This window comes from Gaeumannomyces tritici, assembly GCF_000145635.1.
Source record: "Gaeumannomyces tritici R3-111a-1 unplaced genomic scaffold supercont2.1, whole genome shotgun sequence".
NCBI lineage: Eukaryota > Fungi > Ascomycota > Sordariomycetes > Magnaporthales > Magnaporthaceae > Gaeumannomyces > Gaeumannomyces tritici.
Genome location: NW_008804545.1, coordinates 5,651,276 through 5,679,267, shown reverse-complemented (window position 1 = coordinate 5,679,267; position 27,992 = coordinate 5,651,276). Strand labels below are relative to the sequence as shown.

The 27,992-nt window shown below is 57.9% G+C and overlaps 11 protein-coding genes across 11 annotated transcripts; 7 read left to right on the top strand and 4 right to left on the bottom strand.

Annotated features, from left to right (window-relative positions):
• Window positions 1–444: 444 nt before the first annotated feature.
• GGTG_01801 (hypothetical protein) lies at window positions 445–1,920 on the top strand (the record flags this gene model as incomplete). The annotated part of the gene is made up of 5 exons (XM_009219572.1): window positions 445–525; window positions 659–708; window positions 847–1,125; window positions 1,233–1,414; window positions 1,541–1,920. 5 exons carry the CDS (start codon window positions 445–447, stop codon window positions 1,918–1,920), a joined length of 972 nt encoding a protein of 323 aa, XP_009217836.1.
• A 1,338-nt stretch (window positions 1,921–3,258) lies between these two features.
• GGTG_01800 (hypothetical protein) lies at window positions 3,259–5,682 on the top strand. The gene has a single exon (XM_009219571.1). The coding sequence runs from the start codon at window positions 4,054–4,056 to the stop codon at window positions 5,275–5,277; it is 1,224 nt and encodes a 407-aa protein (XP_009217835.1). The 5' UTR covers window positions 3,259–4,053; the 3' UTR covers window positions 5,278–5,682.
• A 426-nt stretch (window positions 5,683–6,108) lies between these two features.
• On the top strand, window positions 6,109–6,817 carry GGTG_01799 (hypothetical protein; the record flags this gene model as incomplete). The annotated part of the gene is made up of 1 exon (XM_009219570.1): window positions 6,109–6,817. One exon carries the CDS (start codon window positions 6,109–6,111, stop codon window positions 6,544–6,546), a length of 438 nt encoding a protein of 145 aa, XP_009217834.1. The 3' UTR covers window positions 6,547–6,817.
• Window position 6,818: 1 nt separating this feature from the next.
• Window positions 6,819–10,265, top strand: GGTG_01798 (hypothetical protein). The gene is made up of 4 exons (XM_009219569.1): window positions 6,819–7,524; window positions 7,618–8,622; window positions 8,728–9,008; window positions 9,159–10,265. The coding sequence occupies exons 1-4, from the start codon at window positions 7,339–7,341 to the stop codon at window positions 9,688–9,690; spliced, it is 2,004 nt and encodes a 667-aa protein (XP_009217833.1). The 5' UTR covers window positions 6,819–7,338; the 3' UTR covers window positions 9,691–10,265.
• Window positions 10,266–10,778: 513 nt separating this feature from the next.
• On the bottom strand, window positions 10,779–11,303 carry GGTG_01797 (hypothetical protein; the record flags this gene model as incomplete). The annotated part of the gene is made up of 1 exon (XM_009219568.1): window positions 10,779–11,303. The coding sequence occupies one exon, from the start codon at window positions 11,301–11,303 to the stop codon at window positions 10,779–10,781; it is 525 nt and encodes a 174-aa protein (XP_009217832.1).
• GGTG_01796 (ATP-binding cassette sub-family G member 2) lies at window positions 11,298–14,670 on the top strand. The gene is made up of 7 exons (XM_009219567.1): window positions 11,298–12,232; window positions 12,311–12,819; window positions 12,899–13,367; window positions 13,450–13,530; window positions 13,604–13,756; window positions 13,852–14,075; window positions 14,155–14,670. Exons 1-7 carry the CDS (start codon window positions 11,986–11,988, stop codon window positions 14,446–14,448), a joined length of 1,977 nt encoding a protein of 658 aa, XP_009217831.1. The 5' UTR covers window positions 11,298–11,985; the 3' UTR covers window positions 14,449–14,670.
• GGTG_01795 (hypothetical protein) lies at window positions 14,435–15,832 on the bottom strand. The gene is made up of 2 exons (XM_009219566.1): window positions 15,192–15,832; window positions 14,435–15,089 (listed from the first exon to the last, which is right to left on the bottom strand). The coding sequence occupies exons 1-2, from the start codon at window positions 15,695–15,697 to the stop codon at window positions 14,684–14,686; spliced, it is 912 nt and encodes a 303-aa protein (XP_009217830.1). The 5' UTR covers window positions 15,698–15,832; the 3' UTR covers window positions 14,435–14,683.
• Window positions 15,833–16,250: 418 nt separating this feature from the next.
• GGTG_01794 (hypothetical protein) lies at window positions 16,251–18,850 on the top strand. The gene is made up of 3 exons (XM_009219565.1): window positions 16,251–16,862; window positions 16,933–17,849; window positions 17,909–18,850. Exons 1-3 carry the CDS (start codon window positions 16,529–16,531, stop codon window positions 18,479–18,481), a joined length of 1,824 nt encoding a protein of 607 aa, XP_009217829.1. The 5' UTR covers window positions 16,251–16,528; the 3' UTR covers window positions 18,482–18,850.
• Window positions 18,851–19,126: 276 nt separating this feature from the next.
• GGTG_01793 (hypothetical protein) lies at window positions 19,127–20,118 on the bottom strand. Its single transcript, XM_009219564.1, has 2 exons — window positions 19,874–20,118; window positions 19,127–19,785 (listed from the first exon to the last, which is right to left on the bottom strand). Exons 1-2 carry the CDS (start codon window positions 19,962–19,964, stop codon window positions 19,307–19,309), a joined length of 570 nt encoding a protein of 189 aa, XP_009217828.1. The 5' UTR covers window positions 19,965–20,118; the 3' UTR covers window positions 19,127–19,306.
• A 186-nt stretch (window positions 20,119–20,304) lies between these two features.
• GGTG_01792 (hypothetical protein) lies at window positions 20,305–23,607 on the top strand. The gene is made up of 2 exons (XM_009219563.1): window positions 20,305–21,098; window positions 21,174–23,607. The coding sequence occupies exons 1-2, from the start codon at window positions 20,932–20,934 to the stop codon at window positions 23,086–23,088; spliced, it is 2,082 nt and encodes a 693-aa protein (XP_009217827.1). The 5' UTR covers window positions 20,305–20,931; the 3' UTR covers window positions 23,089–23,607.
• On the bottom strand, window positions 23,153–27,991 carry GGTG_01791 (hypothetical protein). Its single transcript, XM_009219562.1, has one exon. It carries the CDS (start codon window positions 27,542–27,544, stop codon window positions 23,687–23,689), a length of 3,858 nt encoding a protein of 1,285 aa, XP_009217826.1. The 5' UTR covers window positions 27,545–27,991; the 3' UTR covers window positions 23,153–23,686.
• Between the last annotated feature and the right edge of the window lies 1 nt (window position 27,992).

The window sequence follows — 27,992 nt, the reverse complement described above, 5'->3', positions numbered from 1 at the left end:
GGATCGTTTTAAAGTAAAGGCTTTGCTAAAATACATAAGGCTTTTACGGAAACGAAAATATTTAGTTAAATGGATAGGTTACAACGAATTAAAAAATTCGTAAATCCCAAAAAAGGATATTACAAAAAAAATTGTTTAAGCGTATAAAGCAAATTTATTAAAAGCAAACTTACAAAATAAGGAAAATACCAAACCCTAACGGGTAAATACCCGAAAAGGACGGGGGTATTATAGGAAAAAAGTAATAAAGGTTAAAAGAATGGCCTAAAAAAATGTTTTAACGTGCCAAACCGGCTGGCCACCGGGGAAAAACGTAAAAAAACCCGTAAACGGCTTATAATAACCGTAAAATATCGTGCCTTATAAACAAAAAGTTAAGTAAGGACGGTATAGTACGGGGAACGCCCTAAATTAATAGTGCGATATATTTAAATTCCGAAAAATATGCAAAGTATAGCACATTTCGAAAAGCCCGTAAAGGGTATGCTTAACGCAATACGCCAAAGCAATTACCGCACTTTAAACGTACGTTATAGTAAAAAATACCATTGCTTGCCCGAAAAAAAAATAAAAAAACTTCCAAATAATATAGCAAACGGGCCTAAGCGTTTAGGTAGCGGCAAATGCATATTAGCAATATTTAAACCTATTAAAAAAGCAAAAAAAAAGCATTTTAAAACTATTTATTGGGGCATTAAAGCTTAATTGGTAAATATGGATACCGGAATTTCGCAATGCTGCAAAAGCAATATAACGAAAGGAAATTATAATTTTAATTATAATAAATTAACGAAAAAAATTTAAAATTAACCACCTTTTAAAAAGGGGATACCAATAATTAATTAGGAAAATATATAAAAAAAATCGATTAAATGCCGTATCCAAAAAAACCAAAACTTCCGAAAACCACGTCCTTTTTGTTAGCGCTACAATTATTGCCGTTAAAATCGTTAGCGCCGAAAGCGGCACCTTCCGGCGCCAATACGGACGCCGCACCCTTACGGGGAACCGCGCGGTTATAAGCCTAAATATCCGAATGCGCCGCAATCGTAGCAAAGCTAGCGGCAATGTTACCAAAAAAATAACCATACCTTTTTCGAAACGTTTAAAAAACGCTTTTATTTCGTTAAAAAAATTACCGATGCTAGCCAAAATTTAAGCTTGCTTTTTTGTTTAAACGGCGATAGCGTAAAATTATTAAAAAATGTTTTAAATAATTTTTAATATCGTAGCGTTAATAATTTTGCGCTAAATGCGCTTTTAAATAACGGTTTAACGTTCGTAACGCGCAAATTGTTCGGCCAATATAGTATAAAAGGATTTGGCTTTTTAAATAATTTTGCGAACGCGAAATTAAATTTTAATAAGCTTTTTAAAAAATTTCGGTATCGTTTTAAGCAACCGTTTATAAACGGTATTTAAAATTTTGTAAAGGTTTTGGGCCATTTTTTAAAACCATTCGGGAAATTTAACGCAAGTTTTATTGCCGATTACGTCCTTGCAATAAATATATTTGGAAAACCCCGTACAATTATCGAAGCATATCGGTATACGGGGGTTAACGGCATAGTTTTAATATGCTTAATAATTAAAATAACGGCCATAAAATACCGTACGTTCCGTATAATTATTTTTAAAAAAAGGCAAATAAATAAAATTCCAATTATTGCTTTATTGGAAATCGATAACCTTTTGCAACGGGAGCGCGTTATAAATACCCATATAAAACGAAAAGGAAGCAATATCCGTTTTGGGGGCAAATTTATTAAAATTAAAAGCATTGCGGCGGCGCTCGTTACGCATTTTACGCTTTTTTTTGGCGGAAATCTTTTTGCCGCGGCGGTTAAAGCCCGCCGGGGGGTTACCGGCAAAACGTTTGCGGGAATTTTAAAAGGTTACAAGCGCAAAAGGGCCCGATAAACCCGCAATATTTAAAAAGCTTACCAAAAAGTTACCGGCAAAGCGATCGTTAAAAATTTAAAGGATTAAAAGCTTCGGCGAAACCGAATTTAAATTTAACTAAACCACGATAGCTAAAAAAAATACCGAAAGGTTGCTAAAAAGGGCTAACGGGCCGGTTGGAACCGAAAAACCCGAAGCGGATACTTAAAGGAATATTACTTTTTTTACGTAATTAAGTACAAAGGATAACATTTGCAACTACCGGTTAAATTTAAATATTTAAAAAAAGCGGCTAAATACCAATTACTTACGGTTACAATCGTTAAAATTGTTGGAATGGTTATTAAATGTACAAAAAAAAAAAAAGGGTTCGTAGCTTTAAACGGAAAAAAAGCCTTTTATATACCGGTACGAACCTATTTTTCCAAATGCTATAAAATTTTATAACCGGTTTTCTTAAGCGTTGCCGGGCATTGGGGCGGTTTAGCGGGATACCGTAAGCTACCGGCTACTTACGGGGTTGCACGCGCGATATAAACGGTTTAAAACAGGCCGTATCGAAAAAGGGCAATATGTTAAAAATACGGGCAAAACCGCCCGGCAAAAAGCGAAAAGCGTTAAATGCACGGGCAAAACCGCCCGGCAAAAAAAAAAAAAGGGCGCTAATAGCTAGCCAGGCACGGACCCCCCGGGAATATGCCGGCAAATTACCGGTATTGCGGTTAAAGCATAATGGCAAAGCTAAAAAATAAGGTAAAATTTAAATTGCACGAAAGCGCTTAAAGCGCGAAAAACTTAAAAGACCAACCCCGGGTGCCCGAAAGGGCACGAAAAAGGGGGAGGTTAGAAAAGGAACAATTTTTGTTGGCGATAACACCTTTGGTAAGAGATTTACGGAGGTTTGACAAAGGAGACACCGCATCCGGCCCGTAACCCGGTAACCACCCGCCTCTGCACCGATTGACCCCTGACACCCAATAGCCCCGACCTTAACCTTATCGAAAACGTATGGGCTTGGATCAAAAGTTGGTTGGATTTGCACTATGATATACAACAATTGACACCTTTACAATTTAGGGCAGCGGTTTAGGCTGGTTGGGACGCAGTGCCAATTAATTTGCTTGAGAGCATCGCGCGTTCAATGGTTAGGAGGCTTAAGGCGGTAATAGCCAACAACGGTAATTACATTGATTATTAAGTGGTTAGTTACAATACATTTGTTTGTATTACAGATTGTGCGGTGGCCTGTGTATCCCTACTTGACCCCTTATGTAAAGGGATCCCTGACAACAAACCCCTGGAAAGCTCCACACTTTAACGTTTAATATCCCTCACTCCTGTACCCTGCTGGGATGAGCAGCGTGGATGAATTCCATCTTTCCGCTGACGAACCGCATGTGTTGTGTCCCCTCGTATTTGATTCAGCTCCTTCTCATCCAGGCAGCTTGCAATCTTCTTCCCGGTCCTCAAGCCACCTTGCCCAGTCGGCCCTTTATGACTTTGGCACAGACGGACTGCGTTTCTTTCCCATACTCCAAGGCTTAGAACGGGCCACCAGCCGCCCCAAAGATGACGCGGCACCAATAGCCTGGATTTGCCTAGGCTTCACACCCGAGAACTCAATCTCTAGGTATTCTCTTTAGAGCATTGCGGCCAAGCAGTGCTACCTCAGGAATGACGCCAACCAGCCCAGCTTGGCGGCCTCGTGCTGTGGCTGAAGCCGCCAGGCCTCCCGAGCACATTTGACGCCAGGCAGGCTACCCGCCGCCCTTCGTCAATTCCATCGCGGTCCGTGCCGCGCTTCTCGGCGCTACGCCTCTCCACAAAGCTTCATATAGCGTGCGACCACGGAAGGAGGCAGGCGAGCTGCTGGCTTCCACATCATGGCCGTCCGAGCCTGAATCCTGGCTAGCGTCAGGGAGCATTTGCCCGAGGATGGCTCGGGTGTCGTGGTAGTTAAAAGCAGAGAAGGCTGCCCCGAGAACCCATGCCTTTTTGACACGACTCCAGGTTCGAGTTCAAGCCCAACGACGCCGTCGAGGGAAAGTTGGAAGATCGGTTGCTAGGCTTGTTCCAGACAGTCCGCAAACCCGTGCTGGAATCCATCATCCCTTTACTTTCCAGCGATAGCAAAACGGGCCTTTGGCCGCGATGGGACAGCAAGGAGGCTCGCCGATCCTGGCGCTGGTGCTGTTGCTCGCCTTGTCATATAGCGCCGCAGCCGACAGGCCGGTCGTCAACGACACAGAGTGTGGCTGCTTCATGACCAACGCCTCGAACTCGGCGTTTTTCTCGAAGCACCGGTTCTACGACTTCAGGTCGCTTTCACAGTATGCGACCGATCCGCCCGCCCTCGTTAACGACTCGGCTGGCGCAGCGTCTGCTCCGACGACGAGCGACTTCTTCAAGACAAAGCCCTTTGCCGACGACTGGGCCATGATGTCTTGGAACAACAGCGACTCTGTCGGCGGGGAAGCCGCCTACCTGTTGGTAAACTCGCCGTCGAATATCTACATCGAACGCAATTCGGATTCAGGGGCGTCGTATTCAGACACGTATCTGACTATGCGCACGGCGAGGCTCAGCGGCTTCCAGGCTGCATCCGAGCTGGAGTCGGTGTCTCCCAACTACCGCTTCGTGTCGGTGCGCATGCTGGCACGCACTTTGGGCGACCCTGGGGCCTGTACTGCCATCTTCACCTATCGTGGCAACCGCCACGTTGAGCGAGTGCAAGAGGCCGACATTGAGGTCTTAACCAAGGACCCGAACACCTACATCCAGTATACCAACCAGCCGTCCTTTACCACTAACGGCAACTCTGTTGATGGCGCATCACTCAACGCCACCGTGCCCACCCCCTGGACCGAGTGGGCCGTTCACCGCCTCGACTGGACCCCAAGCAAGAGTACCTGGTTCGTCAACGGCGTGCAGGTGGCTTCGCTCAGCTTCCAGGTGCCGCGGGACGCCAGCCACGTCAACCTCAACGCGTGGAGCAATGGCGGGGTGTGGACGGGGCCCATGGAGGTCGGCAAGGAGGCACGCATGCAGATCAAGTGGCTGGAGATGGTGTTTAACTCATCGTCGGACTACGGTGTCGGGGACTCGAAGCTTGTGCAGAAACTCGACTCGGTCAGCTCTCTGACGGGCGCGGCAGTGAAGGGACTCAGCAGCGATGGAAAGAGCTGCAAGACTGTGTGCAGCATCGACGAGACCAACCAGAGGGGATTGGCCATTGTGCTTTCCAGTTCCGGCAGCGGCCCCTATTATCGCAAGGCTGCGTGGCAAAGCGGCAACGGTGCTGAGTCTACTGTTTGGATCCCACTGCTGATGACGCTGTTGGCCATTGCATCGACACTGCCTTTTGCGCTGGCTTGACGTGCGTCGGTGAAAAAGACGCAGGCTTTCACTCTTTTCGCGCATGGCAGGGTTCCACATGGCAGGGTGCTCAGGGAGGATAGACGTAACATTACATTCATTCTTGTATCAAATGTCATTTCGGGGAAAGAAGCTCAGCTACCTGCTACCTATGTTGGGATCCCGCCGGCGATTCCGGTCAGCAGGTAGAGAGACTAGGCGGTTGATCTGAAAGATTACCCAGTGTGCGGCAACACAAAATCCCTCGGCTCTCCATGGCCTTCTCCTTTTTTTTTCTGGTGAGGCTTACCGGAGATGTCTGTCAGATATTATGTTGTCGTCACAAATCAGAAATGTGATGCTTTGTTCATGGGCTACCTAATCGGCCAAGCCTTCCATTCCCAATGGGGCACTTGGCCGCCCGGCCGCAGCACGCTTACAGGCGGACCAGGTCCCGAATCCCATCACAGCGCAGGTGCGTCTTGTGCGCTGAAATGGATGGGCAATGGAACAATGTCCATGTTCACGGCTTGTTCCAGGCCTGGCTAGCTGAGCGATAGGCTCTGGCCCCTGGATCTAGGCGCCAATCGGATCGGCGGTTTGGGCTTGAGCGCCAATTGCGAAAGGCTTGGGGTGCATTCTGCCCCGCCTTGGCCGTGGGAGTGGGGCGGATCAGGCATGGAAGCATGAAATTGGATGGAAGCCAAAGAGAAAAGAAAGAAAGAAGAGAAGGTGCATAAATTAGCGGCTTCCAAGAAACTAGCACACCCAGCACCCAAGCACCCAAGCACCCAAGCACCGAAACATATTGGGATATGCAAGGCTCGCGGACAAAAGCAAGACGGGGAATCAATGGCGCGGCGGGTTGCGTGCTCGGTGCCTCGGCGGGCCAGCATGCCGGACCAAACAGCGGCAGTAGAAGGAACGTCGCAGCAAGATCACCGGGGGACTCTGCAGTGCGAGGCAGCAGGGCCAGACCCGGCTGGACGCCGCTGCTTTTTCAAGCACAAAAGACAGTGGGAGGATCACTGCATCACCGCATCACCGACAATCCATCACTTCCGAGAGGGAACCGTGGCTCGTGTCCGGTGTCTGCCGCCCGTCTCCAGCCCCCTGACGAGTCCCCCGTCAGAGTCGAGTCTCAGCCGGACCACACCGACGACGGAGCCCGCTCACTTTACTGTGCTCGCGGCGGTGGACACGGCTCCAGCTGCATGTCTGGCTGCCCGCCCGCTGACGTACCACAGCATGAACACCGCCGTTGGCTCCACGACTCAGGGCCCCATTTGACCCATTTGACCCATCACTTTTCAGCTCGTCACATCGCCGTGGCCCAGTGCAGCTCCCCGGCCGCCCCAAGCAGCCACTGAGATTACTCACCCACGCACACCTCTGCGCTTGCCCTGGACCTAGTCTGCTCTAGCTGGCTGCTGAGCCTCCTACTCAATCAGATGGCCGCTGAGGGAGGACCCCGCTGAGGGAAGACCGCGGCGTCGGCTCGGATGGAGGCGGGACTTCCTCTTGGCTGGAGCTGCGCGTGCCTGTCCGGACAGGTAGCTCGGGGGCCCTTGGACACCGATCCGCACCGCGACCCAGAAAGATTGAAAAGGCTCGATCAGGGCCAGTCTTGATGCGCGCTAGTCTGTCCAGTAGTGTGGAGTGGATTGGCTGTCACCCTGTTAGGACACCCTCGAACTCCCCGGGCTGCGACGGTTCTTGCGGCGCTGGCACGCAGACCACCCATCGCGATTCCCGATTGAATCTCGTGGGTGTGTAACCTCGTCCTGCTTTCCTCGCGGATGCCCCCAAAGACCAATAACATCGGCCGCCCAGCTTTAGTTGGCCCCCTGCCTCTTCACCTGCCTCCTCGCCTACCCTGTCCCAATTGACGGCTGGAGCACGCCTTGCTAGTCGGACTCCCGCCCTAGCCTCCTCCACTAGCTTCTTTACTATCGGCCATCTGTCCAAATAAAAAAACCTAAATAACCGGCACGGGAACACGCCAGCAGACCTCGCTCGGTCTCGCCAGAGAGCCCGGACACACCACTTCCCCTCTTTTTTTTTTTTTCTCCGCTAGCCGCGATGGATCCCTTCGCTTCCATGTCCAGCCATAGCAGTGCCTCCCCGGTCTCTGTCTCTGAAACCCAGGGCCTGGGGGCGACGCCGAGTTCCCGGCCAGACGGCGATGCAGCTCCCACCGCCGCGGCCGCCGACACTGCATCGGCCCAATCCAGCCAGCCGACTGTCCCGGCCGCCTGCCTTGCATGTGTATGCTGTCTCCCCGAGCCGTCCCGCGCTTCCCTCGTAGCCGGGAAGCGGAGCCCCTTAGCGCTCGCTGCATGCTGACTTTGTCCGAACAAGCGCGGGAAACACCTAAAGTGCGACGGCACCACGCCGTGCTCGCGATGCCGGAGCTCCAACTCGGAGTGCGTGTATATCGCGTCGCGGCGTGGCTATAAGGGCCCTCGCCGCAGCACCGCCGTTCCCCACAACCCTAACAAGCGCTTCGCCTCCTCGTCGCCCCCCGCCTCGGGCTCCAGCGCCGGCACAATGCCTGAGGAGAGCTGCCCCATGCTGCTGGGCGCGAGCCCCATGCCGAGCTCCATCCCCGGGTCCATCCCCGGGTCCATCCCAGGGTCCGAGTTCGCCACGACCCAGCCGCTGGCTGCCTTCGCGGCTCCGCCTCCCGTGTCCCATATGCAGCTGTACCGCACTCCCTACACCGGCCCTGGCGCCGGGCTCCCCATTGGGAGCACCAACATTGCCCTTGCGGCCGCCAACGCTGCGGCTGGTGCTGCTGGCGTTTGCGCTCCGCCCATGCAGTCGCATGCTGACCGCTGTTTCGACTCCTTCTTTTACAACTTCCACGCCGCCCACCCTTTCGTGCTCCCAAAGGAGTTCCTGATGCGTGCAATCAAGGAGGGCTATGCCAAGCTTGACCATCTGGTGGCGGCCATCAGGTACATCGGCTCGCTGTACCTGGATTCCGGACCGGCCAGAGCCGCGTATCTAGACGAGGCCCTCCGTCTGGCCTACCTCCCGACCTGTCCCAGGGACGGATTCCTGGTGCAGGCGCTGCTTCTGGTGCTGATCGGGCTGGACGGCAGCTGCCAGCAGCAACGGGCAAACCAGCTGCTGGCCGACTGTGAACGGATCGCTGTCGAGATATCGTTGAACACGCGGCCTTATGCCACGGCCAACGGGCGTGGCAACTCGGTTCTGGAGGAGAGCTGGCGCCGCACCTGGTGGGAGCTGTACGTTGTTGATGGCATGATCGCCGGCGTCCACAGAGCCACCAATTTTCTCCTTTTCGACGTCAACTCTGACGTAGGCCTTCCTTGCGAGGAGCACCAATTCCTTTCTGGGGTGAGCTCTACTCAAACCCTCCAAATAGGCGTGACGTGAGGCGTGAAACGCCTTCTCCAAACGGTAACGTGTGGGCCTTTGCTGACTGAACTCGACCGTTTGCAGAACGTCCCGGTTCCAATGTACATGGAGGACTTTGACGACCAGCTGTTCTCGGGAGAGGATCGGGAGTTCTCGTCGTTTGCGTACCGCATCGCGGCCGCGCGGAATCTCGGCAGGTTCATGAGGTGTCCGCCCATGGTCTTTCCCGAGGACGACAACATCTCCAAGATGGAGTCGTTGCTCACGAACTGGAGGATGTACCTCCCCCAGAGCAAGAAAGATGCCCTCAACAAGCATTGCCAGCTTGACGAGATGATGTTTCAGGCGCTGTTCATCAACCAGGCGTAAGGTTTCCCTTCCGGTCTCTGGCCATCCTCTTTCGCCTGGATAGGTTATCGGCCCAAACAACTTTGGGACCGACGTCTCACACGGGTTGGGTGACGAATACATACCTAGACTATCAAGCTGACCCGATCAACGCTTCAATAATACAGATGCACGATAATGCTCCACCAGCCGCACTCGCAGCTGGACTCGTCGCCGGCGCGGAGCGTAACTTCGTGCGCGCCGCACCAGCCGGTGCCGAGCGGCGATGCGTTCAATACGCACACGCGGCACACGATCGCGGCGGCATGCGAGATCAGCCGGATGGTGACGCACGCGGTGCCGCTGCTGTCGCACACGCACTTCTTCACATGCGTGCTGACGCTGTCTTCCATCGTGCACCTCAACAAGTGGGCGCTCTACTTCATCCAGGACGAGGACGACCTTCGCCAGCAGATCCGGCTGAACATCGGGGCGCTGCAGCGCATCAGCACCGTCTGGCGGAACGCGCAGACGGCCGGCGGGCAGGTCAAGAGCGTCGCCCAGGAGATCTACCGGGCCAAGAAGGCACAGCAGATCAGCCCGGCCTTCTGGGTTGCCTTTACCCAGGAGCAGATGATCAGCAGCCTCAACGCCGACGACGGCATCATGAACGACTTTGAGACCATCCTGCCGGTGGCTCAGGTCAGCCAGCCGCCTTGAGTCGATCGTGAACGGGCGGGGGGGCCTCGGCGTGCGTTCGTTTTGTGTCGATGACCTTTTTCTTTCCTCTCGTTTCCCTTCGTCCGACGAGTATAGGGTACAAGAAAGCAACGAGACAAGAACACACAAGACAGTCAAAGAAAGCCAGTCAGCTGGCAGAAAGGCAACAAGGGGATGGGAGTGATGAAGGTAATGGGAACATAGACATGCCAGCTGGGAAACATAGAGTCAGCCGCGGTGGGTGGGAACCCGGCAGGTCAGAGAAACTTGTAAATGTAATACCGGGCCTCTGCGTGCTCGGAAGTGATAGCGAGCAGCTCAATCTTTCTATCCACCATGGACCTCGGGCTGCAGGGGCTTGTTTGGATTTTACCCTATCAGCCTTTCGCATCGGTTGTTGGATAATCCATGTCGTGCCAGGCGAGAGACAACCAAGACACTCAAGCCAGACCGGTGGGAAAAGCAGGAAGGGTGCGGACTACAAGGGGGCACACGCCACCACACATATTGATGTCTCTTTTGGCAGTTTGGTGCCCGCAAGACACGACCTCGACCACAAATACCGGGCAGACATGACCGTTCTAGAATGCCTGCCTCGCTACGACCTGCCTTGGCTGGTTTCAATGTTGCTGGCGCCAATTTCCACCCGGGAGGGGCGGAGGCTTGCTGATGTGTCGAGCTGTCGTTGGCTCGGAGGGATAACGCACAGCGGAAGAAACGGGCACCTTCCCCAGCACCAGACGCACTGTCGATCAATTTCTTGGATGCCCGTGCCGTTTCGGCGCCGCCAGCGAGGTGCCCGGGCGGGGTCGCTGCCCGCTGGCGTGTGGATTCGCAGAGCGTCCCCACAGCGCCCAGTCGGCGACCATGCGCCCCCAAACGTGCGTCCTGCTGGGGGGGGGGGGAGCGGGCCGCCCACGCCGCTGGATTTAGTTGGGAACGCCTCCGCTGAGCCTGTGCTGAGTCTGGTGTAAGTGACGCGATCCTGACGGTCAAGAAGGAAACTCTGATAAAAGTAAGACACAAAGAGGCGAGAAAATATTATTATGTTTTCTTATCTTCTTCACACAACCCGGTTGACCCATCTGTCACAATGCGGCCCAGCTGAACCGCAAACCGGCGGTGTGCTGACGGCAGACAAGTCCAAGAGCCTCGGGCACCTCAGCGACATTCATAGTCGGCGACCATCCAGACCCTGGGCTTCCCTCCTCTCCACCTAGCCCACCGCCATAGCCATATTCCCGGACCTTCCACGCAGAGTTTGTGTTCCCGGACCTCATCCTCTCTCCACGCCTGAGGTGCCCAACATCCCTCTGCCCCAGTCGGGCAATTGGCCCTGGGTGGTCTCGCGGGAAGGACCGCCGATGCATAACCGAGCTGTCGCCCTGGCACTTGCACTCGGCGATGGAAAGGTCTTGCCGTCCCCATTGGCTCATGCTACAGTCACATGGCCTCCGCCACGACGGGGACCTCCTCCATCTGATGGCGACCTCCCCCGGGGCTCCAGCGCGGGGTTTCGGAGCCGGCGACAACGTGGGTGGTGGTGGTGGTGGTGGCCGTCCACGCCGATGCCCGCTCCCGGCGGGGTGGCGGGATGTGATGGCGCTTTTCATTAGTTGTGCAAGCGATGTGCTCAAGCCATAAAACCCCATCCGATGGACAAACACACAAGCTCACCGTCAGGGACCCCCAGCGGCCTTGGCTGCATTTCAGCGATTATCTCACATGGATCCCAGAACCCGCAGGGCCGGGGACATAAACCCTTCCCCCTCCCCCTCCCTCCCTCCCCAACCACAAGGCTACCCTGGAGTCGCATAAGCCGCTGCCTATCATTGACGTGACGCCGAACCCTAGCGCCCGCGCTCAGCTTAGCTCCCTTTTCGCTTCGAGCCCAGCCGGTCAGCGGTGACGTTCAGCCCATCCCTCTTGCCGTAAGCCGCCGACGAGGTGGGCAACGCCGGGCAAAAGAACCTTCAAGGGCGGACGAATAGGCAGGAATGTGTTAGCGCGAGGACGGAGAATGATCCAATAATGGCCGAACATGGTTGCCGATGGATAAGGTGCCCATTTACTCTGCCGACTGGGCCGCCCCTTTGAGCACAGAGATGGTGCTTTATAAAGAGGCCAGCTAGGCCGGGCCGCGTCCGGTTGTCCTCTGCTGCAGAAAACAGGATTTCTCGAAACAAGACATCTCTCCAGCCGTCTCTGCTCGCTACGCTGGGGCTGCAAAAACTAGCGTCAGCCTCGAAGCAGTTACACCGGCATCAGAACAGTTCATCAGAAAAGTTCTTCACCATGGCCGCCCTCGCCGAGCCCCTGCCCAACGGCAAGGCGGATTCGGAATTCGTCTCCAAGGAGCGCTCCCAGGCGCCGTCGGATACGTCGGTCGTCGACGTCGAGTCGCGGGGCGCGTCCGAGGAGCACCTGATGAACACCACGGTCCAGAACATCAGCTGGAAGGGCATCACCGTGACCGTGACGGACCGGGAAACCAAGCAGCCCAAGCGGCTGGTCGACGACCTGGAGGGCGTGGTGTATGCAGGTATGACTGATCTGGCGCCGCGCAGACTATACGGAGTAACAGACCTAACACGTATCTGCTGCCCACCCGCGCCAACAGGAGAGCTATGCGCCCTGATGGGCCCCTCGGGGTCGGGCAAGACGACACTACTCAACGCCCTGGCCTCGCGCCCGTGGGGCTCGGGCAAGGCCTCGGGCTCGGTCCTGGTGGACGGGCGGGAGCCGTCGCGGGCGGCGTTCCGGCGCGCGACGTGCTTCGTCGAGCAGGAGGACGCGCTGATCGGGTCGCTGACGGTGCGGGAGACGCTCGAGTTTGCGTCGCGCCTGTCGGGCGGCGGCGGCGGCTGGTCGGCACTATCGCGGCGTGAGCGGCTGGCGCGCGTCGACGGGCTTCTAGACTCGTTCGGCCTGCGCGCCCAGGCCGCCACCATAATCGGCACCCCGATCCGCAAGGGCATCAGCGGCGGCCAGAAGCGCCGCGTCGGCGTCGCCAGCCAGCTCATCACCAGCCCCAAGATCCTGTTCCTCGACGAGCCCACCAGCGGCCTCGACTCGGCCGCCAGCAAGGAGGTCATCAGCTACCTTAGGGGGGTGGCCAAGCGCAACAATGTTGGTGCCATTCGCTGCATATATAGTCGGGGAAGTCATACAAATACTGACACGCGCACAAACTGCCTGCCTCGAACAGCTCATCGTCATCGCCAGCATCCACCAGCCCTCCACCTCGACCTTTGCGCTCTTCGACAAGATCTGTCTCCTGTCGCAGGGCCTGCCGCACTACTTCGGCCCCGTCGCCGACGTGCAGCCCTACTACGAGGGGCTGGGCCTGCCCATCCCGAACCACACGAACCCGGCCGAGTGGCTGCTGGAGCTCGTCAACGTCGACTTTGCCCCCGACAGGGCCGAGGCCCAGGCCCGCCTCGACGGGTGGCAGCGCGCCTGGGTCGCCTCGGACCGCCGTCGCCACCTGGCTGCCCAGGTGGCGCTGGTCGAGACCCAGGGCGCCGCCGACGCCGCCGCAACGTCGGCCGAGGACGCCTCCTCGGCCGACAGGAAGCCGGGACTCCCGAGCCTGGTGCTGACGTTGCTACACCGGTCTTTTGTCAAGAGCTACCGGGACGTGGTCGCGTATGGGATCCGTCTTGCCATGTATACTGGTAGGGACCTGCTGCTGCTCTTGGATGAAAAAACAAAAAGATGTCTTGTCTATGAACTGACGGCTGGGTACACTCGAACTAGGTCTCGCCATAATGATGGGGACAGTCTGGCTCAGACTCTCAACCGACCAGACTTCCATCATTCCCCTGACAAACGCGATATGTATGAATATCTCGGTCATTCCGATTCCTCTCATCCACATCGCATTGCCTGCCTGGTACTAACCGCCACGCAGTCTTTGGCTCCGCCTTCATGTCCTTCATGGCAGTCGCGTACGTCCCGGCATTTATCGAGGACCGTAACCAATACGTAAAAGAGCACCACAATGGCCTATACGGCGCGTCCGCCCTCGTCATATCCAACTTCCTGATTGGCATACCCTATCTTTGTAAGTCGGGCGGGCGCCTTCCACCCCGGGTAATTTAACCCAAAACAACCAGCATCGATTCTAATCAAAAGCACCGCCCTCCTCTCACACGACAGTCCTCATCGCCATGACCTTCTCGGCCATCTCGTACTGGCTGTCCAACTTCCGCCCGACGGCCGACGCCTTCTTCACGTGGGTCATGTGGGTGTTCCTCGACCTGCTGGCGGCCGAGAGCCTAGTGGTCCTGATCACGGCCATCTTCCCGAGCTTCGTCGTGTCGCTGGCGCTGGTGGCCTTTGCCAACGGGCTGTGGATGTCGGTGAACGGGTTCATGGTTCAGGTGAGTTCACAAATTCCATGCTGGGCCAAACGCTGCAGCATTGAGCTAACTGGGAATCCTTCTTCCTCCCATTTTGCAGCCCACCATCCTCAACGTCTTTTACAAATACGTCTTCCATTACTGGGACTACCAAAAATACGTGTTCGAGGGCATGATGGTCAACGAGTTTGGGTACCGGAACTACACCTGCGGCGACTCGTGCCAGTGCATGTACGTCACCGAGCTGGTCGACCAGTGCAAGATCGCCGGCACCGGCGTCCTCCAGCAATACGGCTACGGCACCGGCAAGATGGCGCAGCACGTCGGCATCATGATTTCCATCATTGCTGGATATCGGATCGCCGGGTGGATCGCTTTGAAGCTGAGGAAGTGATGGACCTGCACGGCGAGTGTTACTTTTTTTTGTTCATTGTGCAGGGTGGCAGATGGTGAATAGATAGATGGTTTTGGGTGGTTGCCTCTGACCGCTCCGGGCCCAGGTTGGGATTGCTCAATACCGGCCGGTTTGAATAAATATCAACACATCATCCTCTTATTACAAAACCGTAATGCAGCATCCGCGTACAAGAGCGCCCACATCCTGGTCACAGCTGGCTTCTCTTCCTCTGCTACGCACTGCGCAGTACCTCCTCCCCGACCGCAAAGTACCACCCCGCGGCCGGGTGAGGGTTCACGATCTCGCTCTTGAGCCAGCAGGTGGGCTTGCCGTTGAAGGTGCCCCAGCCGACGGCCTTGCAGGCCGCGTTGGCGGCGCACGTGTCGATGCACTCGGCGAAGCTGTACGTCACCTTGCTGAAGAGGTCGACGGCGTTACTACTGGCGCTGCTGTAGTCGCGGTCGCAGAGGAGGAGGAACTTGCGGCCACCGCCGTCCCCACCCTCCTGCGACTGGTAGAGCGTCTCGTTGTTGCCCGGGCACTCGATGGCGAGGTTCGGCGCGATGGCCACCGTCGCCCTCGGGGTCGGGTAAGTCGTCCTTGTCGGGGCCGCCGTGCGGGACGACGTGCTGGCGGGACTGAGGCAAAAAGCAGCCAAGAATCTGTCAGTCAGTAAAGCCATGTGGGCGCCACCACGTACGGGAAGGGCGTCTTCACGGGCATCACGGGATGCAACCCACCTGGCTGGTGCGTTGGCAGAGCTGGGCTGGCGAAGGCCAAGACCGAGTCCTACCCCCAATGCGGTGGCCAGCACGAGGATAAATCCGGCAATGGCCATGAGAATGAAAAACAGGGATTTATTTATCCCGCAAACGAGCTTCCTTGGCGGCGGCGGCGGCGGACTGACCGCCGCTTCCTTCAAGTCGCAGCTCGCTTTGCCGCCACCAGAATTCGCGAGGAGTGGCGGGTAGGCGAACGAGCTTGGCGGAGGGCTGGTCGAGTACGTATTCCCAGAGACGCTCCTCTGATCCCAATGTGCGTTTGCCGGGCCATGGCCGGGTGGGTAGCCGAAGACGGGAGGGGTGTTGTTATTGCTGCTGCTGTTGTTGTTTGTAGCGTGGGTGGGATAGACTGGCAAGACCTCCGGTGCGTCGGCGCGCTCGGCGACCTCGAGGCCGCCGTGGTCTATGTACTCGAGCCCTGCATGGTCTGGCTGCTGCGGGAGAGGGGTCCTGTCGTGCTGCATAATGCTGATGTCTTGCTCAGGGGTTAAGGGACGAGGCTTGCGCTGTCTTTCTGCTCGACATAAACCAAGCTTTTCGACCGTTGTTCACATCCTCTGATCGAGGGTCAAAGGGAAAAAAAAGACCACCGGTAAGCAATCCTCGACGCTGCTAGAGGACGTAGCGGATCCTAAAGTATGAGGGGCCGCCTTTCAGGGCGAGGGAACCAGTCAGCCGCAGCACACCCCATTGCGGGCTAGTGCTGGTAAGGCTGGTGTACCACCCCATAAGATTATACGAAGTCCAGGGTCTCGTTGGCTTCGTGGGTGAGGCACAGGCTGGGGGCTTTCAGACCCCAGGGTGGGCCGAATCCCGCCTGGCCATTGTGTAGATCATTGGCCGGTGGTGCCCATCGCTGATTTTCGCCAAGATGGAGTGTTGCATTTTTGGTGGAAAACCACACGATGCGTAGAAGTCGGCGAAGTGATTTATCCAGCTCGCATTCAGGAGTCCGCAAATGGTGTAAGAATTGAGAAGGCAGCATGCTCCCATTGGCACAGTCGGAATTAGAGATATTTATTGCGCAACAGAGGCATACCCCGGCTTCGCTGATGCCAGGAATACATACTCCTTGGCCAGATCTAAACGAGCCGAGATGGTAGAGAACATGGAACCAAGCCACTGTCAATCAGCATTCAAATGGGTTCCCAGTCACGTGTGCTCGCGGATTTCCGTCACTGTGCTGGGCGAACTCCCCCACCTACGGGTCCAGTCTTGGTCGCTATCAAATACGCGACCATCGCGTCTCCTCCCAAAGGCTGCCAACAGCCAACCATTTGAGCTCCAAGCCCGTAATGGCGACCCGCTGGGGACGGCGGAGCACTACCACGTCCAAATTAAAGTCGCCCGACTCCTCGCCAGAAAGCTCCCCTACCCCGTCGTTTTGTACCGCTAGCGAGACAGCCGAGCGCGACGATGACGTCGTGACCACGGCCAAGACCAGCCCAACCCGCCTCGACGACAAGCTGCAAGTCAGCGACCCCGACACGCCCATGAAAGGGCACAATGACCCGGACGAGGAGGAGGAGGACCTCGGCAGTGATGAGGTGCTGCTGCCGTACCGCCCAGCCAAGAAGCTTCCGCGCGAGGTCAGAGAGCACTCCAAGATCTATCTCGAGGAGGAGCTGTGTAGGTGACGGCCCGGAGTTCCCTAATCGGGAATTTGAGGAATTTGCATTAACTTGTGCGCCCTCTCCAGACGGCGCCGCGATCGAGATGCTCGGGAGTCTCATGTCTTCTGGGGGCCATCGGCCTCGCTCCAAGCAGCGCCCAGCACTAGTCCCGCCGCCCAACCAGGTCGCATTCCTGGCCAGTCTCGCCATCCACCCGCTCTACACGAACCGACCGACCGAGATGTCGCACCGCACGATAGGGTCCCAGGCCATGCAGTACCTGCGCGGCCTCTTGGGCTCGGCGGGCCCCGTCCACGCCAACTTCCGCACCGCCTTCGACTTCGAGCCCTGGCGCCGGCACGGGAGGCGCGGCCTGTCGGCGGGCGTCGAGGACGAGGCCAACGAGGAGGACGAGGCCATGGGCGGCCGCTTCGCGCCGAGCCATATCGTCTTCTCCAAGGCCGAGAGCTTCTGGAGGCTGCTCGGCTGGGCCTTCAACTGCAGCGCCCTCCACCCCGAGCGGTGGAGGTACTGGGAGAGCTGGCTAGGCTTCATGGCGGACGTCTTGGACGCCGACTACAGGGAAAGGGAGAGGCTGGACACCAGCGGCGGCGCCGACGGCAGCGACTGGCGCCGCGGCTCGCTGCTGCTCCGCTACGTCCGCGACCTGGATCGTTCCGCCGTCAAGGGGATGGTGAGGGCCCTGTTCGCCGACGGGAGCGCCGCCTCTCTCCGCGAGTTCCCGGAGCTGTATGACAGGGAGGCCAAGGTGAGGACGGGCGCCGGTAACAAGCGGAAGCGCACCCTGAGCTCGGACCTGGATCTCGCCAACGATAATTTTGGTGACTATTTCGACGACGACGGTCTGAGCTCCGAAGGGTCTGCCCCCGAGTCCCCCACACGACAGACGGCGGGTTCGCGCCAAAAACGGATGGAAGTGGCACCGCCCCCGAGCGAGGAGCTCATGGCGTCTGTGAGCCTACGTCTACGCTTTTTCGATATGGTAAGGCCGCCTTCTCCATCGCTGGCTGGTGCTCGGTTCACGGTGCTGACAGGTAACAGGTCGGGAAAGCGTTTGACTTTTTGGACAACGCAGAATGCCAGACGGAGCTGTTCGGTGTCTTCTCCAGCAACCTCCGGTCCTTGCCGGTCCCGCTGTATGAGCTATACGTGGCCTCGCACAGGACGGAGATGGACTCGAGGTCTCAGATCTCGCTGCTCCTCGACGCCGTCGGCACATTTCGCCCAACGTCGGCTCCGAAACCCATCAGGGTGGACAAGGCGGCGGCGACCGGCGGCTTCATCAACATGCTGATCATGGAGAAGTGCTACCTGCCCTTTGCCGCCACCAGCACGGCTGAGGGGAACGCCAAGTTCTCGCTCGTCCTCGAGTCGCTATTCCGCATACTGTGGGTTAACGACCAGGTATCCTACTCAACCGAGCTAGACGAGGCGGTCCGGACCGGGGTCGCGCTGCGGAACGACCGGTCCAAGCCCAAAAAGAGCGCCCGCTCCAAGGACGGGGCTGAGGAGGCCGCTCGCAAGATACTGGCGCAGTCGGGGTCGCGCCTCGAGTACCTAATGGAGATCGTTGCAGAGGAAGAACAATCCGACGGCGACACGGATGCCGAGTAGGGGGTTCAAGAAGCCCTGGCGCCATGGCTTGTGGGATAATTGGTTAAAGGCAGGAAAGTCCTAAAGAGACATTTTTTTACTTTTCGTTAATGTTTTGTTATATCTACCTGTCTCTATCCATCTCTGGGTCTGCCTTGTGACGCCAAAAGGGCATCACTGGTGGAGTAGGCTTGCTTCTTTTATCGCTTGTTGGGATGGGATTTTGCTTCAGCAAGGCGTTTGTGGAATATCACCGGCTCTGGTGGCGGAAACATGTATTTTTCACGAGTGTGCTTTTGGGCTTTAATACCACCGGCGTTGAATGTTGATCGCTCCGAGGCATGCATGCCTTTTTGGCGAGGCTTTCGGTGAATAGATATTGAATAAAGGCTTTGACGCGTGCGCGCTGCCAAAAAACATGTGACCAAGACCACGCAACCGCACAAGAGCCTCGTGCGGTCGCTCCTGCCGTCTCTGCGGCACGAGCAGGGCATATAACCCATCAGCCTGCTTGCTGTAGACATCGAACCATGGGACGCCAAGTTGGTGTAGCGGTTATGAGGATGGGTCAAGTCGACACCGGGACCCTACCTGTACTCCGCTGCAATAGCCGCTTGGGTTGCTGGTTCGAACCCCGGTCGGGGATCGAAGAAAACGTCCCAAGTGGGAGTTTCGTAGCTGCCGCCCCGAAGCGGCAGTAAGCTTTTTTATTTTTTATTGCTTTCGCTTTTTTTTGTATTACCGTTGCTGGTTTCGCGTGTTTGCTTTGTTTAGTTTGATATAAACATGGTGTTTTACGGTGCCAACTTTATCTAGGTACGTGGTTCGCTGCCTTCGCATGTGCTTTCACTTGCAACTTTTGCTAAGATTCCAAGCTTCAGGCTGCCAATCCTCACTTGGCCCTCCCCTCGCTCTCTTCCAAGGATCCTCTGACTTGGCAGCGCCCGGAGCCTCCGGGCCAGGCTCCAGCCCGCCCGGCCGCGCCTCGCCGCCACCAGGCTGCGAGGCGAGAGTCGGCCCGGCGGCGGCGTGGGAGGCCGGGTCGTCCATGACGCGGGGCTTGGCCTCCCACCTCGCGTCGGCCTCGGCGGCCAGCAGCCTCATGCGCTCGCGGCGGGCGACGTCGGCGCGCTGCTCCTCGAGCGAGGGGGGATCCTCGCGCACGTGGCGCAGCCACTGCGACCACTGCGGCGTCACCTTCACCTCGGAGTAGTGCGTCGACCGCGGGTACTGCACGATGCGCCGCCACCGTCCCGGCCCGGGGGCGTCGGGCCCGGCGCGCACGTCGCGGAACTCCCAGTACGTGTTGCCTTGCAGGTCCGAGCCTGCGGGGGGGTTCGTTTTGGTCTTAGTGATGGGGTTGTTGGGGTAGAGGCGGATAGGTAATAGGTAATGCCTGTTACGAGTGCGTACCGACGAGGAAGCGCTTGCGCCACGGCAGGCGGAGGCCCCTCCAGTTCTGCCAGGCTTTTAGGATGGGCGAGAATGGGTTTAGGGGAGGCATTATTATTGGCTTTGGGTATATGGCACGCAGTTTACAACGTGGGCGTCCAGGGATGAGCGTAGTGTAAGATCAAGAAAAAAGACATCAGCCCCTCATCGCGTCTTGACTGCCCAATACGCGTAAATGGATATCCGGTGTTGCGCATCATGGCGACTTTTTCCTCTGGGGCCGTCAGGGGTCATCCAGGTCGCACCGCCACCTCGTCCGCGGCAGTAGAGAACCCAGCCACAGCACCAGGCAGGATCTGGCCCGGGCGCCCTGTCAGCCCAGCGAAACCCCCCACAGTGGCGACAGCGGGGAATCCACGTCACCCGCGATGGAATGCAGGAGCTGGGTTCCAGGTTAACGGGCTCGAATTTGCAGGACCAAGGCCCTTCCTTCCTGAAATGGTGCGGCCCAACGCGCCTTCGTTAATGCCACCGTCGCTACCACGTTACTGAATTGCCGTTGGACAATCCTCTTGGACAATGATGGGTCGCTGTAGGACCTGACAATCTCCCCCTTCGCCCTCCACCCAGCCCCCTCGATATTTGCGTCGCATTGATTTTGTCGCTTGCCATCCCATGCTCTCGCTGGCCTGTCTAAACTGTTCCTGCGACGCCTGCGCATCCGAGCTCGAGCTCGACCTTTGAATGCGCCCGTTCGCCTTGCCCTCGGATCACGCAACTCGGCCCTCAAACCATCGCGCTAGCCTTATTCCGTCCGATCCGAGCCGTGCTTTTGCGTTGGGCGGCCTGAAAACCGGTCGTCATCAGGGCCCGGGAGGGGCAGTGTAATCAGTGGCTCAGGGGTGTTGCCTAGACTTTGTCGGCCTGCCTGCCCAGGTCGTTTCTTAGCATCTCAGCAACTAGCAGAATATTCCATCGCTACCAGCTCTCACGTTCGTTTCCTATCCGTTCCTCTCGTCGATCCCGCCCAAACACGCATCTGGTGAACGGCGGCCGCACCGCGACGCCCACCACCCACAATGGCGTCGGTCACGTCGCTGGACAAGGACCTGCGCAGGATGCGCCTCGACAAGTACACCCCCGGCGCCGCCAGAGAAGCGCGCGAGTGGATCGAGGGTATACTGGGCCAGCAGCTTGCCGCCGGCGATCTGCTCGAGGCCCTCAAGGACGGTGTCGCCCTGTGCAAGTAAGTCGGCTCCAGCCGCCTCCGTTCTTCCGTCTCAGCAACCCCCCTGACAGACCATCTTGCGTCCTTCTCTAGGCTGGTCAACCTTGCGCTGCCGCCGCCCGGTATCAAGTTCAAGTCGTCGGCGATGCCATTCGTGCAGATGGAGAACATCTCCCACTTCCTCCGCGCCTGCCAGCAGCCGCCCCTCGGCCTCCAGCAGCACGACATGTTCCTCACCGTCGATCTATACGAGTCCAAGGACCCGGCACAGGTCCTGCAATGCCTGGGCGCCTTCAGCCGCGCCGCTCACGGCGTCAAACCCTCGACCTTCACCACTGCGATTGGCCGCACCCGGCCGCCCAGCTCCATTCTAAGTCCACAATCTACGGGCGGCCCCCTGTCGCCAGCCTCGAGCGCACGCAGCAGGGGCACGTCCAGCTTAAACAATGGTTCCTCCGCCTACGGCGCCACCCGCCCCCAGCTCACATCGTCCAAGACGGGCGACTCGAACAGCGGGCGCTGGAGCCCTACTAAATCTCCGACCTCGACTAGCAGCTGGAGCCGGAAGGAACATGAGGGCTCTACATCGCCGGCCTGGAACATTGCCCAATACGGCTATATGGGAGGTGCTAGTCAGGGCAACCTGGGAATCGCCTTTGGCGGCCGACGCCAGATCACAAGTGCGAGCCCTAATGTGCCTAATGTGACGGAGAAGATTCGCCTGAGGAAGGAACGTGAGGCCGAGGAGGAGCGACAACGCTTAGAGGCTGAAGAGGAGCGCCGGCGGCAAGAGGTAGAGGTAGAGAAGCGGAGGCTCGAGGAAGAGCGCCGCATCTTGGAAGAGACACGTCAAGCACACACCGAGGAGCGGCGCCGGCTGGAAGAGGAGAAGCGCAAGTGGGAGGAGCAGGAACGACAATGGCGACTCGCCGATGAGCGCCGCCGCAGAGAAGAGGAGGAAGCCGAGGCTCGGCTGGCGCAAGAGCGGAGGCGTTCTCGGAGCAGGAACCGTCTCAATGGCCAGTATCTGAGTGAATACCAGGCGGATCAGCAGCAGTCTCTCCCACGACAGCGGACGGGCGAAAAGACCGAGGTTCAGAGAGCGGCGGAGCGTGAAGAGGAGTATAGGCGCTCGCGGCAGCAGAGCGGTGGCCTCCCTTCACCCTCAATCGGTGACGGCAAGAACGGCCGGGCACGATCGCGGAGCCGACCAGCACAGGCTTCGGGGGGCCCCAGCCGACAGGACTCATGGTCCAGGAACGATGAGCCTCTTTTCCTGCGCGGTAGGGACAGAGACCGGCAAATGGAGCCGTCGCCCCTGAGGACTCAACCTGCCCTGCCCGCGAGGCCGCTTCCCGAGCCCAGGCCCCTGCCCGCCGAGCCACCACGCCAGCATCAAGAGCAAGAACATCTCCAGCCACCAGGGGACAGGCTAAGGACTCACCGCACCGGCGAGCAAAGACCACCTGTCCCCGTCAAGCCGCAGCTCACGGGCGGGAAGCCACCGGTCCCAATCAAGCCCCAAACCACGGGCGGTTCGTCGAGGCCGCTGCCGGACCCAAAGGCGTACTCCAACAGGACAGACAAGTTCCTGGCCAGCAACCCGGCACCCGTGTCGCCGGGGCCGGCGCCGACGTACTCGCGCGAGCTCGGGGCGACGGCGGAGCGCGACGCCGAGGACCGGCGGCGGGCGCAAGCGCAGCTGCAGACGCGGGCGGGCGGCTGGGCGTCCAAGTCGCTAGTCGAGCGCGAGATGGAGATGGACCGCCAGCGCCAGCGCGAGTGGGAGGCGGCCCAGGAGGAGACGGCAAAGGCCGTCCGCCCGTCGGACGGCGCCGTCGATGGCATCGGCGGCGGCCTCGGCGGCCGCTGGGACGTCGGCCAGTGGTCCGGCTACACGGGCGGCGACGGCCAGAACCGCGGCGCCCAGGGCATCGGCGCCGGCCGCAGGCAGATCGTCGGGCCTAGGCAGATTGGAGGGCCGAGGCCGCTGCCGGGGAGGCCATGAGGCGAGGGAGGGCCACGTGTGGTTGATTATGGATATGACATGCGCTACGTGAGGCACGTTGCAGTTATAGCCGATGGCGAAGTGTTGCTTATTTTAACCCCCCCCCCCTTTTGTTATTTCAGCTTTGCTCAAGAACTAGATATCCGAACGAACGCATTCCATCTTACCCCCAAACGGACCGGGCCTGTTTCACGTCACCTGCTTTACTTTTGTCAAGTCGACTTCCATACAGAGAGTGACCGAAGATACCCCGGAGCAGTTTGTTGTAACCAACCATACAGACATTATCTTGTTACTCGAATTGTATGCACAGACGGATCGCTATTTCCAGCCAATTGTTGCTCATGGTTCCACGGTCAAGGATAGGAAAAAGGAGGTAAAGAAGAATACATGTGGTGAAAGTGGAAAGGGGGTATAAAGTAACCAGTCGTGCTCTTTCCAGGATAGAAAACCCGCCCGTATTGACCGTCTGCTGGCTGACTAGACAGAAGAAACAATAAAACACCGTGCTGGCTCATGCGTCAAACTCTCTCTTTTTCTTTTTTTCCTGTTTGCTGCTTGTCAAGGGGCACCACAATTGCATGCGTAAGACCTCGTTCTAGGCCTTGCCGTTGACTGCAGCCGCCCCGACTTCTCCCCCAATCTTCTTCTGGTCCGCACTCGCGAGCGGGCTTTCAGGGGCAAAGTCCGCTTTTGCAATCTCGTTCTCGCCTCCGACCTCCTTCGTCTTTCCGGCGTCGGCCGTGGCCTTCTCGGGCGAAGGCTGCGTGCCGTTGACCTGGCCATGTTTGTCTTTCCCGCTTGTGGAGGACCCCTCTCCAGCATCGGCGTCGGCGGGACCGGCCCCTTGCTCGTCTTTGTCGGCCATGTCCGCATTTTCACGCTCCTTCTCCTCGTCGTCCTCGCGCTCCTTCGTCTCCTTCCTCTTCTCGCCAGCGTGTTCCGACGCCATCTTCTTGTGCTCCCTCTTGACCTTCCTCTCCACCTTGCCCTTGCCGTCGTCCTGGCGCTGCGCCCCGCGCTCGACAACGGCCTCGAGGTCGCCGCGCTTGACAGCCTCGAGCGCGCGGCGCGCAATCTCGACGCTCTCGAACGCGGCCCCGATCCCCCTGCGCCGGCGAGCGCTGAGCCTGCCGGCGAGGCCGCCCTTCTGGATTCGCTGGGCCTCCTCGAGCGCTCGCGTGAGCTCCCGCAGCACGCCCCAGCCCTCGACCACCCGCTTCTGCAGAGAGATGTAGTCATCTTTGGAAAGACGGCGTTGTGCTCGTTGCGCCTGGATGATGCGGGCGCGGCGCACATGCTTTGTTGGTGTCTTGCCTCGTTCGAGCTCCTTGGCCACTCCCTTGAGCGCATAAGCGCCGGGCCCGATGATGGCCGACAGATTCTTCAGGAAGAAACCTGTGACACCCATGCCGACGCCCTTGACAAAGCCCTTGCCTCCACCGTCCCGCGCCCCGCGGACTGGCAGACGCACCACGCCCGTGAATCCGTCATAGAGTCCGTACGCAAGCTCGAGCTTTGCGGCCTTCAAGCCTGACCGTATCCCCGTCACCCGGAGTGGGCGGCGTACCGTGTCGTCGCCGTAGAGCCGGGGCGCGTTGTGAAACCCTTGAGCCACAGCCATAGATATGTCTACAGGAGCCTTGGCCAAGGCACGAGCCGATTTGCCCACGCCCTTGCCCACGTTTTTGGCAACATCCTCGGCAGGATTGGTCTCGGATGTGTCAGCCGTCCCAGTCGTGTGTATTGAACTGGCGTCGTCGTTGCTTTGATGCTGCTTTGGAGCTTGAGACGGTGGTTCCTTGGATGGCTGCGCATGGTCTTGCGCATCTATGTCCTTAGGGGGTGTGGCCTCTGTGGGAGATTTGGGCGCCGAACTGACGTCCTGATTCGACTCCTTTTTCTTCCCATCCTTCTCTTGCTGCTTGGCGTCCTTGGCTTTGGCTTTCGCCTCCTGTCGCTTCTTCTTCTTCTCTTTCCGCTTGCTGGAGCTTTTGGCGATGCGCACAGGGACCCCTCCAACCCCGGTGACAACATCCGAGATGGACGTCACCACAGAGCCAGCGAGGCCTGTCACGGGCTCGCCCGGCCCCTCAAAGTCGTTCCACTCTTGGTGACGGATGAGCTTGAGCTTGCGCCAGGGCACCAAACCCCTCCCTGCAATGATATCAGCCGCCAGGGCGCTCAGGCGGATGTTTGTGTGCTTGATATGCCAGGCCGCGACTTCGTCTTCGAGTATGGAGCAGCGCATGGAGTGGCTGCCCTGAAGGGTGAGGTGCTTGTGGAAAGACCGGCACGCGTTCTCGGCGCCATCGCCCTCGAGCTCAATGTCTCTCGCAATCTCGCCTGCCGCCTCCTTCGCCTCGTCCGTGAGAAGATACTTGATGCCTTCAGCGAGCTTCTCCGCCGACAAGCTCTTGTACGGAATCGCCGGTGGGCCCACACTGCAGCGCTCAAGCATGCTTCCCCAGAAATGTTGATCGCCAAAAAAGGGGACGACCATGGTGGGCAAACCGCACTTGAGCGCGATCGCCGTGGTACCAGCGCCGCCGTGTATGACGCAGGCTTTGACGCGAGGGAACAGCCAGTCGTGCGGCGTGTTTTCCAGCATGAAGATGTTATCGGGAATGTTCTCGTTTCCCAGGCCTCCCCAGCCTTTGGAGACCAGGGCTCGCACGCCGGCAAGTTTGACAGCCTCGAATATCATCTCGGTGAAGCGATCGGCGTCGTCGACAACGATGGAGCCGAACCCGATGTAGATCGGGGCATCCCCAGAATCAAGAAACTTGACCAGATCCTCAGGCGGCTCGAATGATGAGGCTAGATCGAGAAACACAAAGCCTGAGACGTCTATCTCGTCGCCCCAGTCCTCAGGCTTTGGCACGAGGCCAGGGCTCCAGAGATACGAGAAGGGGACATGAAGACGATATGTAGCACCAGGCGCCCATAGAGTCGAGACAGGGTCCAGCCCGAGCGTCTTCACGCGAAAGTCGTTGACCAGGTCGCCAAGCCCCTGCCAAACCATCATCTCGACCAAGGGATACGAGATGAAATTGGTGTAGCCCGGGTCGACGTTGGACGTTTTGATGCTGGCGAGAGGGTGTGGGAACGCTTGGGTCGGCGTGTATGGGAATGTGAACATGAGATGCAGAGGAATCCCAAGAGCCTCGGCGATGTGGTAGTGGGCAAAGCTGGGAGGGTTCGCGATGATGGCGTCTGCGATGAAAGGATCCTTGTCCCCCATGAGACGCAGGTTCTGAGTGTCCTTGGGATCATCGGTTGAGTGAATGCACGCCCTCCAGAAGCCCTCAAACATCTCCGCCATGGCAGCTCGGCGGCGACCGATGTCGCCTGCCTTGACAGTCTCCAAGGTGGGAATCATGCCCGGATTTTTGACCATGAAAGCCATAAGCTCCGAAGGATCACCGCCCACGGAAAAGAACTCGAGTCCCGAGTCCTTCTCGACGAACTCCCTGAAGGCCGGGTGGGTCGCGATACGGACGCGATGGCCATACTGCTCCTTGAGCACCTTGCCGATCTTGAGGAAGGGCTGGGCGTCGCCGCGTGAGCCGATTACCATGATGACAATGTTGAGTTTAGGACACGGCACGTTTTCCAGAACGGCCGTCGTCGCTGATGACCGCCTCGACGTGCTAGGCTTCTTCGCTAGCTCATTGGCTTCTCGCTCCTCGTCTGGGACCTCCAGACCATACGCCCCCCCTCCCTCCTTGGGCTTCGGGACAACTTTTTTCACGGCGGAGCCGATGGCCTTGGCCAGGTATCCCGTGCTGCTGGTGTCGTTGACCGAAATTCTCAGGCGACCGTCCCTCTTGATTTTGCCCTTGGTGTGATAGTTCTCGTTGCCCACCCGGAACCTCCCAAACGAGTCATCTGTCTTGGTATGTGTTCTCGTCTTGGCGCCACGACGAAGGCCGTGACGTGGCTCGTTGGTGGGCTCTTCGTCCTCTGAAGATGACGAGCTGCTGGTGTCGCCGTGTTCGTCGTGGGCACGAGCCCAAAGGGCCGTCCGCGTCTCGGACACGTTGGTGCCAGCCCTGCGGAGGGTGGTGGGGAGGGCCGAGTACTGGCGAGCTGGGCCTTTCGGGGCGGTCTCGCTCAGAGACCTCCTCTCGGTCGAGGGGCGATCTTGTTGAAGGTTCTCTTCCCTCAGGTCTGCGGCGACGCGCTCGAGCGGGTCGGAGCGCGTCTTGCGCGGGGGCTGCCCCAAGAACTCGTCATTGCCGGGCTTCGCTGGGCCTGCGGCGGGCTTTGCTTGAAAGTCCTCCGTCTGTGGCGGCACAAAGGCCGGGTATGCGATGTTTCCGTGCTCGTCGCGGACGACGGTGGTGCTGCGGCCGTCTCGGGTGGTCGCCTCGAACTGGAGATTCTGATCCGCGGGGTCGGGCAGGTCCTTTAGCTCCCTGGTGGTGCGGAAGGCAAGATCGTTGCCAGCCATGGCTACCGCCGATGGGGCGGACAGGCCGACTGAGAGCCAAGGATAGCGAGCGACGGCCAGGCTGGCGAGGGTGGCTAGGGCAGGTGGTCGGCCGGTCCGAAGCTTGGGCGAGAAAAAAATGGATCAAGGTGACGCCAGCAGAAGGGAAAGAGGAGGGTTGAGGTTGTCTTTTGTCAATAAATCGCCTCGATGCCAACGAGACGGCAAAAAGGTCTGGGGTATTGGTATTGGTCGATTACCTAGGTGGCAGGCAGATGCTAGGTACAGTAGGTATTTGGGCAGAGAAACTTGCTCCGTCGTGGCGTGCGGAGTAAAGCAGCTGCGCCATCCGTCTGGACAATTCTGACCGAGCGCCGGGTACGACAAAGAGAGTTCCTGAGCTAAAATGGAAACGCGGTCCTACAGATCATTGTGGCCACGGCTGGGCAGACCCGACTGGAAGGCTTGA

What these genes read in the sequence shown, in the direction of transcription:
- GGTG_01800 (XM_009219571.1), top strand. Translation starts at nt 4,054, where the DNA reads ATGGGACAGCAAGGAGGCTCGCCGATCCTGGCGCTGGTGCTGTTGCTC.
- GGTG_01798 (XM_009219569.1), top strand. Translation starts at nt 7,339, where the DNA reads ATGGATCCCTTCGCTTCCATGTCCAGCCATAGCAGTGCCTCCCCGGTC. An exon ending in AGCACCAATTCCTTTCTGGG is followed by an intron (nt 8,623 to 8,727) that starts GTGAGCTCTACT and finishes GACCGTTTGCAG; the next exon opens with AACGTCCCGGTTCCAATGTA. An exon ending in GCGCTGTTCATCAACCAGGC is followed by an intron (nt 9,009 to 9,158) that starts GTAAGGTTTCCC and finishes TCAATAATACAG; the next exon opens with ATGCACGATAATGCTCCACC.
- GGTG_01796 (XM_009219567.1), top strand. Translation starts at nt 11,986, where the DNA reads ATGGCCGCCCTCGCCGAGCCCCTGCCCAACGGCAAGGCGGATTCGGAA. An exon ending in GGAGGGCGTGGTGTATGCAG is followed by an intron (nt 12,233 to 12,310) that starts GTATGACTGATC and finishes CCGCGCCAACAG; the next exon opens with GAGAGCTATGCGCCCTGATG. An exon ending in GATTGGCATACCCTATCTTT is followed by an intron (nt 13,757 to 13,851) that starts GTAAGTCGGGCG and finishes CTCACACGACAG; the next exon opens with TCCTCATCGCCATGACCTTC.
- GGTG_01795 (XM_009219566.1), bottom strand. Translation starts at nt 15,697, where the DNA reads ATGCAGCACGACAGGACCCCTCTCCCGCAGCAGCCAGACCATGCAGGG. An exon ending in TCTGCCAACGCACCAGCCAG is followed by an intron (nt 15,090 to 15,191) that starts GTGGGTTGCATC and finishes TTTTTGCCTCAG; the next exon opens with TCCCGCCAGCACGTCGTCCC.
- GGTG_01794 (XM_009219565.1), top strand. Translation starts at nt 16,529, where the DNA reads ATGGCGACCCGCTGGGGACGGCGGAGCACTACCACGTCCAAATTAAAG. An exon ending in CTATCTCGAGGAGGAGCTGT is followed by an intron (nt 16,863 to 16,932) that starts GTAGGTGACGGC and finishes CGCCCTCTCCAG; the next exon opens with ACGGCGCCGCGATCGAGATG. An exon ending in GTCTACGCTTTTTCGATATG is followed by an intron (nt 17,850 to 17,908) that starts GTAAGGCCGCCT and finishes GACAGGTAACAG; the next exon opens with GTCGGGAAAGCGTTTGACTT.
- GGTG_01793 (XM_009219564.1), bottom strand. Translation starts at nt 19,964, where the DNA reads ATGCCTCCCCTAAACCCATTCTCGCCCATCCTAAAAGCCTGGCAGAAC. An exon ending in GCGCAAGCGCTTCCTCGTCG is followed by an intron (nt 19,786 to 19,873) that starts GTACGCACTCGT and finishes ACCCCCCCGCAG; the next exon opens with GCTCGGACCTGCAAGGCAAC.
- GGTG_01792 (XM_009219563.1), top strand. Translation starts at nt 20,932, where the DNA reads ATGGCGTCGGTCACGTCGCTGGACAAGGACCTGCGCAGGATGCGCCTC. An exon ending in GACGGTGTCGCCCTGTGCAA is followed by an intron (nt 21,099 to 21,173) that starts GTAAGTCGGCTC and finishes GTCCTTCTCTAG; the next exon opens with GCTGGTCAACCTTGCGCTGC.
- GGTG_01791 (XM_009219562.1), bottom strand. Translation starts at nt 27,544, where the DNA reads ATGGCTGGCAACGATCTTGCCTTCCGCACCACCAGGGAGCTAAAGGAC.